We start from the raw sequence: 19,280 nt of genomic DNA, 5'->3' as shown, positions 1-19,280 counted from the left end.
TTTCTTCATGCCTAGTCTATCACATATTCCTTGGAATAGATCGCTTTCGAAGTTCCTTCCTTGGTCACTATGGATCTCCAAAGGCACTCCAAATCGGCTGATATATTCTTGGATCAACTTATCTGCAACGGTGGAGGCCTTCTGGTATGAAAATGCGTAAATCTCGACCCACTTAATGAAGTAATATATTACTACCAACATGTACTTGCTTCCATTTTCACTTTCTGGAAATGGACCAGCGATGTCCAGAGCTATTCTTTCAAACGGGCTTCCAACATTATATTGTCTCATAGGAGCTCTCCTTTTTCGGTGAGGCCCGTTACTTGTAGCACAAATAGTACATTTCTTACACCAGTCCTTTACGTCGTCGGAACTGTTCATCCAATAAAACCGTTCCCGAATTCGCTGAATGATTTTCTTTACACCGAAATGCATCCCTGATGGACTGTCGTTTAGCTGACGAAGTACTTCGGCTATTCTGCTCTTTGGGATCACCAACTGTCGTCTTTCCCTGAACCGTCATCATTTTCCAGTACTCGTTTGAGCAAGCTATATTCCATGATAAATGAGTCCCACTGGGGACTGAGCATAGGTTTGATATTTCTTGCCAAGGTGGTCGATGGTTTTCCTCTTTCAATTTTTGAATTTTCTGTATAACTGGATCTCTCTCTTGTTCTTCCCTTATCTTAGTAGGCGTCCAATCGTCGTTGACCATCGTTGTTCTTAGCACTGCTGCTTCCTTGGACTCCATTTTGTTGCAGTGGGAACATTCTGCTGGGCATGGCCTTCTGGAAAGAGAATCAGCGTTTCTGTGGGTAACTCCGACCCGGTGTTCAATCTTGAAATCGTATTCTTGTAGTCGTTCAATTCATCTGGCTATCTGACACTCTGGATTTTTAAACTGCTACTGCCACTTAAGGGCGGCATGGTCGGTTCGGATTAAAAACTTCCTTCCATAGAGGTATTAATAGAAGTGCTCTACTGATTTCACTACTGCTAGAAGTTCTCTTCTTGTGACGCAATAATTCCGCTCAGGTTTTGAAAGAACTTTACTAAAATATCCAAGGACTCGTTCCTGTCCTCCTTGAATCTGAGATAGCACTCCTCCAATTCCCACATTACTTGCATCTGTATCTAAGGTGAACTCTCCTTCTGGCAGTGGATATCCTAAAATTGCACCTTGCACCTTGTGTAATAAAGGTAAAAATATTAATTCAGAAATTGTGGTTGGATCAGTCAGTACCAATTAGCATTTATACTGAGTGGTCATCATTCAAACGCCAACTTTATTTTCTAAATGAACTAAAGATAGTCCGCAATTTCAAATGCAGAGAAGCTATTAGGCTTGAGTTGCACGGATTTTCTGATTCTTCAGAATAAGCCTATGGAGCTTGTATAGATGTTCGTAGTGTTAATTCTTCCGGAGTTGTTTGTGTCAATCTTCTTTGTGCAAAAAGCAAAGTTGCACCTCTTAAGAAAATAAGTCTTCCTCTACTAGAACTTTGTGGAGCTCTTATTCTTTATAGGTTAGCCTCCAAGGTTATTGATTCATTGACTATTCAATTTCATGATATGTTTTTCTGGTCAGATTCCACTATAGTTCTTGGATGGATCAATACACCACCAAACGTTCTTAAAACATTTGTTACAAACAGAGTGTCAGAAATTGTCTCCAATACCAATTCCAGCAAGTGGCTTCATGTTAGTACAAAGCATAATCCTGCAGACTTACTCACCTGAGGCCTTGAACCTTCACTTCTACATTCTTCTAGCTTGTGGTGGGAAGGTCCCAGTTTTCTTTCTGTGGATCCCTTTGACACACCAATTCAACCTATTCAATGCAATAAAGATCTACCTGAGTTAAAGATAGAATCCATATCAATGAAAATATCACCTACTATAGAATTACTTTCTTTTGAGCGTTTTTCCAATTTCAGCCGCTTGCAGCGCAGTTTAGCATAATGCTTTAGATTTATTCATAATGTAAAATGATCGAATCACTCTCTTAGACAGTTTGGTCCTCTATCCCTATTCATGGTAAAAACACTGCTAAGGCTGTTGTTCGTAACTGTGTAACTTGTTTCAAGGCCCATCCTTCTTCTGTTAATCCAATAATGGGTGATCTTCCTGCAGCCCGTGTACAGCCTTCATTTCCTTTCGCTGTTACTGTTTATTAACTTTATTTATTATAAAATGTTCTACACTTTACGAGTATATTTACATATATTTATTTATTTAATCTACATAGAAACACTTAAATATTAATTAATTTACACTTATATAATTTATTTAAAACATTCACACCGGTTACAATTTAAATAGCCGCGCCAACAATTTATTAATCGGCATTTGTTTCAGAATGTCTTTTTAAATCTCAAATCGTCCGTTTTATACCTGATTTGTTTATCTAGAAATTTCTGCCGGCTTCTTCAACCTTCGGTCGGGACGCCGACGATATTATTCAATCCTCATCTGGAAAGTTTCAATAGCAGGTATAAGCGGGGACCCAATTTACAGCTTAGGGTGTGACTCACATTTATCGTAACAATATAATTCTTGTTTAACGAGATTTTCCATATGTTTAGGAAAAAATATTCAACGTTTTATTGCAAATATTGTGTAGTTTTATTTATTTAAGTATGTTGTTATTTAAATTTTATCCGGTTTCTTACCGGTAGCTTTATTATAAGCCGGAACATATTTTTTTATATTGTGACAAACTGTACATTCAAAATATTTCTTAGTATTATATCTTTATGTTCTAAGAAAATTAACAAAATTGTATGTTTGGCTTTCCCACTTTATACTGGGAAAAAAGTATTTTTTTGAGTATTTTCGAAAACGGAAACATAAAATTTTCTCAAAATTTGTCAAAATACTTCTAATTCTCACATATACCTTCTCAAATTTTTTTAATGCGTAGTTTGCCTTTTGTGGGGGTGCAGATTAACCTTAAACCTTCATGCCATTATTATCTTCTATTGTTTGTTATAATAATACACATATTTATAAGTATAAAGTTTATTTGACAATTAAGAATGTTACAATATGTACATTATTTAAATATATAAATATCTTAGTAAATATTACTTTTATACAAATTATGAAATAAATTACAGATGCCATTGAAAACGAATGTCAATAAATATTTTTTAAATTAATGAATTTTATTAAATTAAAACTACAAATACAATTATACTAATAAGTTATCTTTTTTAAATAATTTTATCTAAACGCCGTAAAAACATTTCTGGAAGTCGAAGTTGTGTATATCGGTCGTAGGAGTTTAATTAAGTCAGAAATTATGTTAATGAATTTCCAAAGTTGCTTCACAATTATTGAGTTATAAATAATATAATCATATATTAATCTTTTCAAGTTTCATGAATTTAAAAATTGTTCTTTGCTTTTGTTATCGAAAATAGTTCTTTATTGAATTTTGATTTAAAATTCGCGAGATTTTTAACTTCCTAACATCTATAGTGAACATAACTTTTTTGAATGGCAAGAAATAATTACAATAGGAGCAGAAAAATGAGCATTTTACATATTCTCACGATATTCCAATAGTCACGTCACCAATGAACGAACAACAACATACCATGAATCATCTAAAGAAGTCAACAATACCTTAGAACCTCGGAAAAAGCTTTTAACAGAGTCTATAAACCACAAAATAGATGATTATACCTAAAAATAAATGACAGGGTTGCTAGTTATTTAAGATCAAAAGAAGGAAAATTAAGGATATGGGCGAAAAAAGTAGGCAATAAAATATCATACGAATATCCATTAAAAGTACCGATATATTTGCAGTTTCACCAAAAATCTCCATAAACCATACAGTTCAAGCTCTGCTTGAAAAGGAGGATTTGGAGACCAAATGATTTTCTATTGGATTTATTTTCTCAACACCAGTAACGATTATTCGGATATACGTAGGAAACCTGTCTCTTCTTTAGTCAATACCAATCTTACTTCTAGATCTCCTCTAGAGCTTCTTCTAATTCAAAAATTCAGTCTTATTTGCATTCCTTTACTATTCCCTTTAATTTGTATTTTAAGATTTATTTCCGAAGTGGAAATCGAAACTTCAAAATAAACCTTAAAACTGAAATTACTGTTAATTCCCACTAAAGATAGTAAATACCAGTCCCTTTATTTCTAGGCCCAATATTTGTACTGTTGGTTTGAGTTTGGTAAAGGATTTTGGAGGCAGTATGCGTTGCCGATGTCCATACTGTAGTAAAACTCCGAGTAATGTCCACTGTGTCCGACGAAAGAGTCGGGGTTTCTAGAAAAGAACTCAGCTTCTACCAACAAATCATACTCTTGTGTCCAGCGAGTTTCCAGCGCCAAAAAACTGGAAATATATCGGTATAAAAGTCAAGGTGTGTTCTTCCGTTTCGAGGGCTGAACTGCTGGTTAATTAACAGTCGCTAATGTGGACCTCCGGAAACCAGGCCACATCCGGTTGTAACTAGCCTTACCCGAACGAGCAGGGCCACATACTTCCCTAGCTACTCGTGGGAACAGTATGAATCACGAACCAGTAAAAATAAAAGTAAGCTCATAGGCATCCGCTACAGACGTCGCAACAGAAAACAAAAGTACAGCCACAATTGAATCCCGAATCAGTAAAAATAAAAGTAAGCTCAGAGGCATCCGCTACAGACGTCGCAACAGAAAACAAAAGTACAGGCACAATAACAGATAGCTTGGAGGGCTCTGCTTCAGAGGCCTCACAAAAAGTGAGATGTAAGAATTACATCCATTGGGTAGGTGGAATTGATGTCCGAAGGGGTCAGAAGGACCTTCAAGCCGCGAATTAAGAAAACGGTGAAAGAAGGCGCATTGAAGTCAAACGCTCAGTGATTAAGGCTAATTTAACAGTCGCCGAATAGAGGAAAAAAAATAGATGAGAAAAAGCAAAGGCCGGAAGCGGCTAAGCAGAAGCTGAAAACAAACAGCCACAGTTAGAAAATAGTACTCCACCCGCTGACGTCAGGAAGACGCCAAAAGCAAGGAGATTTTGTTCGTGGAAGCCTGTTCATCGATGAAGGTGGCGGTAGTGTGTGAAAGATTCCCCCGAAATTCAAATGAATCCGACAAAGCTAAGACCGTGGAAACTTTCATTTTGAAACTTTATAAAGAGAAACAGGAGACGACCCACAACTTAAGCTCACAAAGAGCACGTCCAGGATATCTGGTAATTGGTCGTGCAGATAGTATTAGTGCAGAATGGCTAAAGAAAGAAGTCCCTAGTCTGAAACCCTGGGACAGTGTACAAGAGGCCATACGCCTGCACATTATATGTTACAGATGAAAATGGGGTGAGCTCAGGGACTAAGCGCATACTAATCCGATTATAAATTAGTAACTGTGAGCACAATACTCAACTATAGACTGTTTGGGGAAAGACTCCGGAATAAAAACCGGTTTGGGTTTCCTCTTTGGACAAAAAATCTTTTGAGGATATCAAGAGACTTGGCACTCGTCGATAATTTGGTATAGAACGAATTAAGTTCCGTACCAAAGACGTTGGATAAAGTAAGAAGGTTGGTGAGGCAGAAACATCAGGGTTGTAGGCTGTAACGACCATATCTTTAACGGTTAAGACTGAAGAAAGAAATACGGTCAAGACGTCCGAAGTGCAAAGCTCTAATGCAGAACTCGGTACGAGTAAAACCCTAAGTAAAAAGGGCATCCCTGAAGGAACTAAGCCCAAGGGGAACACTAAAGGTAAGAAGACTGCAGTTCTTCCGTACTAAGGGCCGTAGCATGAGAACTGAAGATGGTGTTACTCCACTCAAAAGACCAGAGGCCTCTGAGGGGGCAGCAATCGAAATGGAAGGAGTAGAGGTCGATCAGTAGTCTTCACAGAGCTGGTAGATGGTACCACACAGGTCCTGCAAGTAATCCCTCAGCACAAAAAGGCTGCATCGGCTATAATGTGCAAAAAGTTTGACAAATAAGGCTTACATTTAGCTCTTCGTCGGAAAACTTGGCTTTATAAGAGAAAGGTTGTAGGCCTGACGCCAAAGCAAGGTAAAGTAATATATAATTCCTTTGAGGCAAAACCCCGAGCTTGCATAGTATGTGGTAACGGGGTAAACTGTAAACTAATTCCGGCGCTTAATTTTCACAATATTTTTCTTTCAAATGCAAATAACAAAGTTAACTGAAGTAAGCCAAGTAGAAATGACATACCACGAAGAAGAAAAATCAATATAACCACAAGTAATAAATACTGTAGCAAACTCGGATTAAATAACAACGAAAAATATTAGTTATAACTTTTAAAGCAACCATTGTTCATTTCAAGTTCGTTGCCCGTTTCATTCTTAATAAAAAAATGTCCACAAGGAATCTAAGTTCCTGTAGTTGGCTGTATACCATATATCACAACAAATTTTATTAAAAATCCTTTATAAAAGGTATATAATTATATACCTTTTATAAAGGATTTTTAATAATTTTTTTTAAATGTGTTGAAAGTAAAAATTAGGGCAATAAACTATCAGGATTATATTTCTTTATTAATGTGTATTGTCCAAAAGTTTGTTTAAATATGACACTGCAAGATAAAAAAGGTAACTCCTTATTTATAATGTACAACTATTGCTACAAAATTACCTTGAGTATGTACAAATATAACTAGTCAATCCAAATATCTGTAATATATTTACATTAACAAAGTGGTAAATTTGAAATGAAGTCTTAACAGAGAAAAATGCTGTATAATACTCTTATGAGGAGATAATAGTATTTAGTCACAACAAATAATAGTTAAAGCGGTACAAAAATATAAATTATTTGCTATATAAATTTAATGTTTTGCTTAACAAAAGTTATTGATGTATATTTCAAAAATATATAGTAGAGTCCCTGTAGTCAGAACTGTTATTCATGAGATTAAGAACATATTGAACGGGCAATTACCTCTTACATAACTAAATGAAGAACTTAATTCAATTTTAGTTTTTGATATGAGTCAAAACCGCAAACACCAACTGGAGGAACAAAACAGTGTAACACTGGTATGGGTTCCAGGTCACCGGAAATTAATTGAATTGGACTACGAACTACTGCCCCATCCACCGTATTCTCCAGATTTGCCCCCGTGCGACTTCTTTTTGTTGACAAACTTAAAAAAGTCACCCAACATTTTAAGTTTTTCTTTTGTAGGCTAAAATCATGTTGGACTGCCCCCGTAAATGTTGGTAATTGAAATCGAGATCATGGTAATATGCTACAAATCGTAATGCTTGGGCATAAAAAATGAGGACATTATGTAAACTGAACATTTTTGAAATATGGGGCTTTGGCCAATCAATTAATAAAATGTCATAGGCGTCTAACAAACACAATTAAAAAGGGAGTACTTAATAAAATAACCTACGAACTATTCTATAAGAAATAAAAGCCAATGCAGCACTATAAGAAAATGTTACAGAGTTAATCTTATATGACTTTTCATAAGCAAAGAGACTTTTTTTCATCGGTGTACTAACTCCCATTTATGGAAACTGTGAAGTTTATTAGAGACTGAGATGGGCTGGACACATTGCTAGCATGTCACATAATGGGTCATTTATTCTAAGGGTCAGAAGATCGAGGGAAGTTACTAGGAATCGACGGAAGTGACGTCTACTTTGCGAGAAGGTCAAGATAGAGAAGAGAATTGCTAAAGAGTGTTACCGGAAAATGTCTTATCTGGGACTTATAGTGACAACAACGGATAACTCTGATATGACACGTGAAGAAGAAGAAGGCGCAAACAGCTTAGCACATAAAGTTAAAAGAAACTGGACAAGAGAATTGTTACAATGGTCTATTGAGAATTGTCTGTCGAGTGATAAGTAAAGATTTTGGCTTCTTTTTTTAGATAATCAATCTCGTCTACGACGTTTAGAGGAAAACATAGGTGCTACTGAGGATTTGGAGGTGGTTCAATCACAATTTAGGATGGAATAAGTTTTGATGATAAATATAGTGAAATCGGTAATGGATGCACAAAGACACAGGCACTTAGTTATTCAAATTCAGAAAATTAATTGGCGTGCACTTTTTCCGGATATGAATTCTAAAGAGCAAGTTTGGAATAATTTGGGAAGATAAATTGCACAACTACAAGAAACAATAGACACATCAGAGCATTTTGTCGATGATCTACTGGTCAAGTATTGTCAAGTGTTATGTAAGAAAAAGAAATGTACACCAGTTTCTCAAATGCCTCAAAAAATATGGGCCTACGAATAAATGAAGAAGAAAACCAAAATGATGACATCAACACCGAACACTGGGTCAGACACATTGGTCACCAATTCACTGTTGATAACAATATTCGAGGCATCTTTGAAAGCGGTATTTGGTGGAGGAGGTACAACTATGATATACTACAAATACAAACAGATATATCTGGTGGTAAAGACTTGATATCTCTTATAAAAATAGGAAGACTAAGATGGGCAGGACATCTAGGCAGATCACAGCAAAACAACTCTCATAGACAATTACTTAAGTAACAGCTGGAGACAGACAGATAGGCCAAAACTTAGATGAAAGGATGGTACAAATGAAGATGTTAGAAAACTAGGTGCAGCAAAAACACAATTTGAAGTTTTATTTTTCTTCAATTATGTATCGACGTAATTTTTATTACACTAAATGAATTATTAGTTTAAAAGATTTAATTTATTTGTATGTTAATATAAAGAACAATTTTTTAAGTAATATTTGACAAAAATTGGAGGTCATTTGAATGATACAGCAGTTTTAATTTTAAAATGTTGCAAACAATATATAGTGTTCCACTTCAACTGACAGTTAGTGTATATATAATCATTTAAGGTGCATATTAAATGTGAAAAAGTCTAATTCTATTTTTCTCTTAACTTTGAAAAATATTGAACAGTGTCACTTTATAAATTTTCTTCTAACCTTATCATAAAATAACTTAATAAATTAAATATTATGGATGAGGCATTAAATAATATTAAAATTAGCATATTAACTAAGGCAATAATCGTTTGTACTTTAGTTAGATGAAATTGAATTTTTAACCGTCACTATCAACTAAATTCATTCCCTTCATACAGATTTTCACAAACTTCTAGTAATCTCAAGATTGGCGTTATATTATAGGGAAACAGATCTCTCGAAACTAATCTACTTATTTGCATTTTTAACCTAATTAGAACACTCATAGTGTCATCTAATTCATTTCCCCTCGAGGTACTACCCTCTCCACAACTACTTATAAACTTTGACCAGTTTCTTTTTGTAAACTTTAGAAACCGTAATAAGTACAATAAAAAACATGTTTCGTTACTTACTAGATAATCTAAAAGTATTTCTGGATCATGACTTACAACCTTTAAAAATTCTATAAACGAATGTATTGGATTTAACATGTTTATTAAATCTGGGTATACCGCATTTCTATAAGAAATACCAACAGTTATGTCTAATGTACATACCATAGCTTCTATCATATAATCATCTTGATCACTGAATAAATGTACAAGTATTTTTGAAAAAGGTGTTTCAGGATGAAAGTCCAAGCTGTTTTTAATAAAAACATCAACCTTCTTAAGAACATCCCTAATTGAACGTTCAATAAGTTGCATGTCTTGATAAAAATCTGAGTCATCTGAACCTACACTGGAATCAGAACTGTCTGACCTTGTTTCCTTAATTGTAACAGCCACAGATTTTAGTACAAGTAGAACCATTTTTTGCAATAATGTTTTATCAACGCTACTCTGTCCAGGTTGTAAGCTAACTATAGTTCCCACAAAACTATTCACTATAAATCCCTCATTACGTTTGTAAGGTAAGCTATCTAACAGTCGATAATCTTTCACATACCTTACTAAAAGATGGGCCAACTGACATGTGTCATCTGGTAGCATATCTTGTAAAGCAAGTGTGCTCCCATAACAGAGTACTTCATTAAATAATGAGAGTATCTGTTTCCAAACTATGGGTGGCAACTGGCCATTGAGCATACCAACAAATATTTCTAAGTGTGCATAAAATGGTTTAGTATCTATGACACTCAAATTTGCTTTGACTGAAATGGTACTTTCCCATAGAGCAAGAAAAGTTAAAACACATGTTTGTGCTGGTATTGAATTGTTATGCAAAATTAATGTTTGAACCATATGAATTAGTTCTGGCCATTTAGCTTCCAGACTCTTTATGATCAAACCTTTTATTGCTGAAGTATCATAACTATCTGGATCAGTAAAAGGCACTGTTACACAATTTGAATTTACCACTTCATTTTGGGAACTACTTCCTTCTGATCGTTGAGAATCTGCCTCCTCCAAAACATGTAATTCCACATCTTTCCATTCTACAACCCTTTTCACTACTTCTAAGGCAAATTGAATTTTAACATAATCATAATTCTCAGTGGAAAAGAAATTTACTATAGTTTCTAGCCATTCATTATTAATATTTGTTTTCGCTATTACCAGGAAACTACTTAAAGTTCTAGCTGCCAAAAAATTGATATACTTGTTTCTTGTTTCACATAAGGATATTATTTGTTCAATTAAATTATATTCATTACATATTAGTGCTTCACAAATGCTTACAATATTTGAACAAATAAAACCTTTATTGTTTTGTTTTAAATAAACATCAAACAAAAGTTGCAGATTGGATAGAAACTGTAGTATCTTTTTATCTGACCATTCAGATAACATAGCTGTCCTTACTCCACCACAATCATTAATCTGTTGTCCTTCAAAAGGTTTCCTAAGAATAGAATCTGGAACTCCACATAAACATTGCTTAATCAAATACTTTTGAAAATCATCTAAACCAAAATAATTATCATTATTAATCTCATCACCATTCTCAATATTGTCACAGTGTGCTGCATGTGATGCACAACTTACATGGACGGTTTTATTAATAGAAGCATGTATAGAATTAGATGGGAAACTAATATCTGGAGCTGGAGTGATTGAAATATTTTCAGTGCTACATATATATGAAACTTGATTGTCTAAATCTACATCAGATGTTGATAAATCCTTGTCCTTACTTTCACTACCACTACTATCAAATTTATCAGTTCTGTCACTAGTCCTAAACAAACTATTTTCACTATAATGTAAATTCACAGTATTCCTAGTTATGTCATCCTCATTGATATGAGGGAGGGACAAATGCAGAGCTTGGAAATCTGCTGGAACTGTATCATCTGCTAAGTTATGGATAAAATCTGTTTCATCTGAATTGTCTGTTTCATTCTCTCTTCTTAACTTTTTCTTTAGAGGTTGTTCTGAACTCATTTTACCACTTTTCTCAGTGAGAACCATTAGAGCAACAAGAAATTGGACTGGGAAAATATATGCCTTGCCCACTTCTTATCAGTGATGATTACCTAAAAGAAATATAGAGTTATATACTATTATCAGATTGTTTATATACTTATTTCAACATGGTTTTTAAACAACGTCTTCAACTATTCGTATTGCAATTCGTTTTTTATTAACTGCTATAACCATCTGTAGACAGTGTTAATTTTTGTCTAGTTGAATCATCAATTATCAATATCTATAGCTTAAATAGTTCTGTCAGTTTTCAAACAAACTTAAAGGTATATATTTATATGTGTTTGATCACTCTATGCTGTTCCGTTTAGCAGTGATAAGAAGTTACTTGCCACCATCTGTGAGAATAAGATAGATACATAAATTACTTTAATCTGATTAGAATTTTCATTTAACATAAAAAACGGCTTCTTATCTCTATATTTTGCTGAAAAAATTACAGTAAGTTCTCAATAATATCTATTTTTGGTATATGTTACTAGTTTTAAAAAAATAAATATGATGTGATAATTTTTACCATTATAATTGATGACCATCTACAGGCAGTTATAACAGTTTATTTTGGGTTTTAATGGTTTTTATTTTGTTTTTGCAGATAAATCACCTCACTTATTTTACAATAAATATGAAAATACTCCTACATATTTGAAATTTCCAATGCAGCTAGTTATAATATCATTCTACCTGGAAATCCTGATTTTGGTGCAATGTCAAATATGGTTATTAATCTATCTCAGACTATCCCTAACTTCAAAAACTACATTACCTACTTTGATCATTTTTACACTTTGTTGATACTGCTAGTGTATATGCACATACAGAGTGGTATTTATTCATTGGGAATTAATTACTAGTAACTGTAAATTACCAGCTGATAAAGAGAAGCAACTGGCCAAAGAAGAAAGGGGATATACTGATGGTAGTGAACTGTGTTTTTGAGAGATACAGATACAGGAAGTACTAGGCTTTGAAAAGATACAAAACATGTATGTCTAGCTTCCACTTATGTAGACAGCTGTCATTCAAACTAGCCCTTTATTATCATCAAATAAACAATTCAGTATTTACATAAAGCAGTTCATTGTGACAGAAAAAAATAGTGGCCTGCCATCATCATGGCCTGTCCACAGATCATCAAACAATGCAACAGTCATATGGGTGATGTTAATCTTATGGACAGTTTAATGAACAGATTTTTTTTGGGTATATATATTAAAATAAAAAATGAAAGCCAGAGGACTATATAAAACTCTATTTTAAAATGAAGTGAAATTAAACATAAATATACATAACCAAACATACAATTATAACTAAACAAGAGTTTACACAAACTTAAATATTAGTTACTATGAAACGACACCAAAAGATAACCATTTAAGGGATCGAACACTGATGGCTGAAACAAAGTGACAACTACGACATATTTAACAACTAAAAGACAAACCTGCCATAGCTGCAAACATACTATACATAAAAAGATAAAAGACAAATTAATAATTTTATAAAAAAAAACAACCTAATTACAAATACATATGTCAACGTTGTAAAAACAAATAATTAATGCGGTGCATACAAATAATTAATACAATTATTCATACAAAACTCGGATGAAATGTAATTGGTGTTAACAAAATACAAATATATATTATAGTAAATGACACAAAACAAATGCAAAATGTTGAATTGAAAATGTTCAATCGCGATCGCGGCACAACTGAGATAATTGTTCTAAGCAAATATGACATCTATAAACTGCAATCATATCAGATTCAAAGGAGGTAAATGTGTTTCTACAGATGTGTCTCAAGGCTGGATGTTACTGTGTCGAAGTATGAAATAAAACATAGTAGATCCGAGAAATGTATGGTGTGATTTTTTAAGTCCATGAAAAATTTGACTATCTCACCCCTTAAATGTACTACAAAAAAACCAATATTTTATGTGTATGTTATAAAAGGGAATAAAAAAATAGTCCTGGATTTTGATCTCACATTAATCAGAATAATAATAATCAACCAGGATACAAATACCAGGATTTGTTGATTCTATACATCTTTAGTTCTTCTTCTTCTTCCTCTTTATAAGCAATTCTGCTTGTTCATTGGCTGATTAATATCTCTATGGAAGCTTGTCACTCCATCTTTTGAGTGGTCATCTGATACTTCTTCTGCTGATTGGTGACATCTCTTGCTATTTTGACGACTCAGGTTTCCACCATTCTGTTTATGTGGTTATTTAATTCTTTTTTTCTATTTTGTGTGCATTTACTTATACACTGTACGTTGTACATTTTCTTCTAATGTCTTCACTTCTCTTTCAACCTCTCAGCATATTTCCTGTAATTCTTCTCAGTACTCTTATCTCTGCTGTTTCCAGTAGCCTTTGTGGCTGAGTCAGGTCTTGTTTCTGAGGTATATGCCATTATTGGACTACACTGGCTTTATAAATTCTTGACTTTATCTCAGTGTTAATCTCTAAGATGACGGGTGTATGCTGGCTGTGTAGAAAGTCTGCAGCAACCTTTCTATGCATAGGCTGTTTTTTTTCATTATCTGTGGTTACAAAGCAGAAGTCTGATTGTAATATATTGACCAGGCAGCTGAATGAAATGTGCCCCCTTCCTTAGCATTAAAAACAAGGTGTAGATTGTTCTCGTTAACCCATTCCACAAGTATTTCTCCATGTTTGTTTTTCTGGAACAATTTTGATTTGGTGGTTTGTACATTTATGTCTTCTACTTTTATGTCTACAACATGGATGTTGTTTTCTGCATTGTAGAGTGTAAAATATGTTTATTTTAATGTTATTTCCACTCTCGAAAATTGTTCTCTTTAGGAAATCTTTGGGAAATTTAAACATCAAATTAAATATATTTACAAATGAAATTGTGATTAATCTGCATTAAAGATAGTAAATAAATGTTACCTTTATTTTTGTTTACAAGCAATACGAACCGAAAGTGTAAATATATTGTATTATAATTTATAATTTTATGTCCATTTATTAAATATTTATTACAGTTTGGTCTCCACATGAGAAAGAGGGTAGACTGTCTCGGGATGGTTACAACTGTTACAGTTTCGCAACGATATATAAACATTTATAAAAGATCAACAGACTTTTTGTTAATTTTGATTCTCCTCATAGTATATTTAAACGAGAAGGGCAAAGTGCTTTAAAGAACTAATTTACAAGACGGGCTATCTGCGAAATAACACCAGATGTGTATGTGGGATAAGGGATTCCATCATCTACAAAATCAGAGTCGAGTTTTATCTCTTAAACCATACAGATGTGTATGTGTGTGGGTTAAAGGTACCTCACACTTTCTATCGGCCCTGTGATCGGGAGAGTCAAATGCAGTAAGGTTGCATTATCAATTTTGTGTGGTTTCTGTTTGTCAGTGAAGATGTCTTTTGCAATAGCGGTGGTGCTATCATTTCATGGAGTAAAATACACCTTATACTATTTGTTGCCAAAATTACATTGCTGCATATATCAAGTACATTTACTTGGTATATAGATGTCATATTTGCTTAGAATAATTATATCAGTTGTGCTGCGATCGCGATTGAACCTTTTCAATTGAACATTTTGCATTTGTTTTGTCGACAAATGCAAAAGTTGTTGGCTGATTAATATCTCTATGGAAGCTTGTCGAAGCTGACAAGCTTCCATAGAGATATTAATCAGCCAATGAACAAGCAGAATTGCTTATAAAGAGAAAAAAGAAGAAGAACTAAAGATGTATAGAATCAACAAATCCTGGTATTTGTATCCTGGTTGATTATTATTCTGATTAATGTGGGATCAAAATCCAGGACTATTTTTTATTCCTCTTTATAACATACACATAAAATATTAGTTTTTTTTGTATTACATTTAAGGGGTAAGATAGTCAAATTTTTCATGGACTTAAAAAAAACACACCACACAACACACCATACATTTCTAGGATCTACTATTTTTTATTTCATACTTGGTCACAGTAACATCCAGCCTTGAGACACATCTGTACAAGTTAGAAACACATTTACCTTCTTTGAATCTGATATGATTGCAGTTCTTAATATATCAAACAATAGAACAATCTACAAACAGCAAGAGTAAAAAAGTAATTTAAAAATATTAAAAATAACCAATAGTTTAACCACTACTGCTAAAATTAGAAATAGAAATGTGAAAAGACATTGTAGAAATAGACTTTTTGGAAAAGATCCGCACATGAGCAAATGATGTTAGCAAAAAATAAAAGAATAAGTAAATGCAGAGGAGGTAGATTATAAAAACTCAGTAGTATGGCATATGTTCTTCTTCTTCTAATGGCGCTACAACCCTTTGTGAGTCTTGGCCTGCTTAACAATGTTCTTCCATTCTGCCCTGTCGGATACTTTACTTACTGGCATTCTTTCTAGGTGACCAAGCCAGTTTAGTCTTTCTGACTTTACAAATCTGGCAATATCTGCGCTATGTATTAGTTCATCCAGCTCATGGTTCATTTTAATTCTCCACGAACCATCGCTGCATTGGGTTGGTCCAAATATCTTCCTTAGTATTTTGCGCTCAAATATTCTCGGTTGATTTTCATCAGTGGTTGAGAGGGTCCATGTTTCACATCCATATGTGACCACTGGTCTAATTACTGTTTTGTAGATTCTCAGCTTAGACTCAGGATTCAGTAACTTACTTTTCATTAAGTCTTTGTATGCATAAAAGCACTTATTACTGCTAAGAATCTGTGCTTGTATTTCTTGACTGATGTTGTTGTTGACATTTATTATTGAGCCTAGGTAGGGAAAAGTAAGGCATATTTGTAGGTATGATTGTCTACCTTCAGATTCTCATGTTCATTCGATTTTGTGCACTCCATATATTTTGTTTTGCTTTCATTTATATATAGACCAAACTTAGCAGCTTCTCGTTTCAGTTCTATAACTTTTTCGCTTAATACCCTTTTGTTGTGGCTTATTATGGCAACATCATCCGCATATGTGCATATTTGCATAGATCTTGTATTAATACAGCCGTTTATATCCAGTTTTCTAACTTTTTCTTCTTGCTGTATCGTCTCCTATCGAAGGTTGACTACCATCACAGCAATATATACTTTGTTGGCTGCAGCTCTGAACAACTGTATTGAACTGCACCCATACCACTCCCTTAAATTTCGCAACCAGGAAATCCTCCTACTTCCCACATTTTTTGTGTTTTCTAAAGTTAGATTAAAAAGTGTTGTTGATAAGGCATCCCCTTGTCTAACTCCATTTTCAATATCAAGGGCCTGCGTCATATCTCCATCTATTCTCACCATAGCTTTGGAACCCTCCAGAGTCATTCATATAAGTTTAACCAACTTATTGGGTATCCCTAACATAGATATTTGCTTTAACATCTTTTGTCGATCTACTCCATTAAACGCCTGTTTGAAATCGATATACAAGTTGTAAATAGGTATGTTATATTCAACACATTTTTCATGTATACCTCTTAACATATGTATTTGGTCTATAGTTGACCTCTTTGGTCTGAAGCCACATTGGTATTCACCAATAATCTCCTCCGAAAACGATTCCAGGCGGCTGTATATAATTCCTGATAATATCTTGTAGATGACATTTAAGACTGTTATGCCCCTATAATTTTTACAGAGTCGTTTGTCTCCCCCTTTGTACATAGGAAGTATGATTCCTACTTTCCAATCTTCTGGGATGACTTCTGGTGTCCATATGCGGTCGATTAGTTTATGGATACACCTCCATAGCGCATGTCCACCATTATTTATCAGTTCTGCAGTTATTCCATCTGTGCCAGGTGCTTTGTTATTTTTTAGATGTTTGATGATGTTTATTGTTTCTTCCAATGTTGGTTGCTCAACTAGTTGTTCTGCTGTGTGGTGAATTATCTCCATCATCATGTTCTCCATCTGTGTTCATCTTCTTTTGTATGGCATATGTACAATGGTAAAAAGCAGATAACACAAAAAAGCTAGGTGGAAGGGTTAGAATTAAAAATGTATTGGACAATTGAAAAAAAAACTAATTTATAGACAGAAATATGGTGATCAACTACACAATAGAATGTTATTATATGTAGATAGACTAGCATTAGGTCTCAAAGCTGTAATTAAAAAAAGCATCAACAGAATTTTTCATAATTTTTTCTATGTGTTATTTACATTTTCTATGTGTTAAATTTTCATCTTTAAATCAAAATCTGTGTAAAGTTGGACATCATTATTTGCTCAAATTATTATAAATAAAGCAACAATGCTTCCTGTCAGTGTATGGACATGTAGATGTTTTTCTACTTCTAATCATTACTTCGGATACATCTCAAGTCATACACAAATACAATAGTTTGTTGCTAAGAAAGTAAAAACATTGTGAAGTAAAAGTACTAATATTGGCATTGACAGGAGTACTTAGAACTGAAAACTCATGATAACTTTTCTAATTAAGACAAATTGTAACTGTATGGCTGAACTGGTATATTGAAATAAATGCTGATTGTATGAAAGTATTGGTAATAACATACCATTTTTAAAGAAAATATCTAGTACCAGGCTTTAACTATCTATGACACTCTTAAAAACAGAAAAAAGTTTTTTGTTATGGTAAGTATATTCCATCATATGTTAAAGATGATATGTGATTAAATCGAATATTTTAGGGTATTCAATCAAATGTTTTCAGGTGTCCAATAAAAACTGAAAAATTGCAGATATAGATATATCAAAATAATGTTTCTAAAAACGAATAATTCATACAGTAAGTATTTTAGTAAATATAATTATCAAGTATATTACTTTTATTTAAAATAATGTTAATTATTATTTGATTTAAGACGTAAAATAAAAATTTTGCACAACTTGTAGGAACTTTGATATATATTCAAAATTATTGGTTTAACTAAAATCAATTAACTTTTTATTTAGCTTTCAATTCGCATTTTGGATATATATTTCTTTCATTAATACTCGCTTTTCAGTTTATTGTTTAAAAACACATTAACAAAACTACACTATTCCACGAGTTAAAGACCTAGCAAATCAGTAAACAATTTGTAATCATTTTTAATATCTCTTCCAGGTAGAATTTATTATTTATAAAATTATAATACCTACTCATCATAATTTGCACAAAAATATAAAGTTCGACTCAGGATTAAACTTATTACATCCTAAATTTATCAAATAATATGAAGAACTCACATTCATGTTTGTGTGTAACAAGTAATTTCGGTAGCTCTTTCAGGATAGCTTGTTTTCCTGTTATTGTCGTAAATTTCACCAAAATAGAACTGAGTTCAGTGTAAAAACACTTTCCAATAGGAGTATTTATTGTAATTGTCTGTAATGTATAAAAAATAATAATATTTATGTAAATAACTATGATTTCTTTTCATAGAACTGCCATTTCACTTCATTCACTACGCGATTGCAGCGCAGACTACTGACAGTTCAATCAAGTTAACGTTTGTGTCGTTTAAAACTCATTCAGAAGATGTTCAGAAGTTAACTTTAACTTCATAAAACTAATACCATAACTTAATTCGACGAAGACATCTTATATTAGAATTAAAAATGTATAATACAATATTGGAAATCATATTTATTATTGATAAAATGGCTTAGGATAAAAAATATTTATTTGACTATATTTTTTGTATGTCAGCACGCATATTCATGTAACCAACATCTAAGTTATGAATGTACGCACTTAAAAGGTTATGATTATTATTTAGAAGCTTTATAAAATTCTTAAATATTGCCATTTTTTAGTGAAAACTACTAAAATAGAATAATAAGTGTCACTATAGGTAAAAATACGTATTTACTTTTTGTATTAATTACGTTCGTGATTTTAAATGTATGATGAATCAATAGGTGTGTAATCGTACTTCAGAAAAAGATGAAAAGTAGAAAGC

At 33.1% G+C, this 19,280-nt stretch overlaps 1 protein-coding gene across 2 annotated transcripts; it reads right to left on the bottom strand.

The window, feature by feature from the left end:
• Nucleotides 1-3,011: 3,011 nt before the first annotated feature.
• On the bottom strand, nucleotides 3,012-18,800 carry lin (protein lines homolog). 2 transcript variants are annotated; one of them, XM_072537402.1, is made up of 2 exons: nucleotides 18,478-18,800; nucleotides 3,012-11,404 (listed from the first exon to the last, which is right to left on the bottom strand). In XM_072537402.1, exon 2 carries the CDS (start codon nucleotides 11,337-11,339, stop codon nucleotides 9,075-9,077), a length of 2,265 nt encoding a protein of 754 aa, XP_072393503.1. In that variant the 5' UTR covers nucleotides 11,340-11,404; nucleotides 18,478-18,800; the 3' UTR covers nucleotides 3,012-9,074. The 2 variants fall into 2 exon arrangements, with proteins under 2 accessions (XP_072393503.1, XP_072393501.1); XM_072537400.1 differs by having other exon boundaries at nucleotides 18,565-18,800.
• Between the last annotated feature and the right edge of the window lie 480 nt (nucleotides 18,801-19,280).

This window comes from Diabrotica undecimpunctata, chromosome 7 (genome assembly GCF_040954645.1).
Source record: "Diabrotica undecimpunctata isolate CICGRU chromosome 7, icDiaUnde3, whole genome shotgun sequence".
NCBI lineage: Eukaryota > Metazoa > Arthropoda > Insecta > Coleoptera > Chrysomelidae > Diabrotica > Diabrotica undecimpunctata.
The sequence above is the reverse complement of the archived record's forward strand: the minus strand, read 5'-3'. Positions and strand labels throughout refer to the sequence as shown.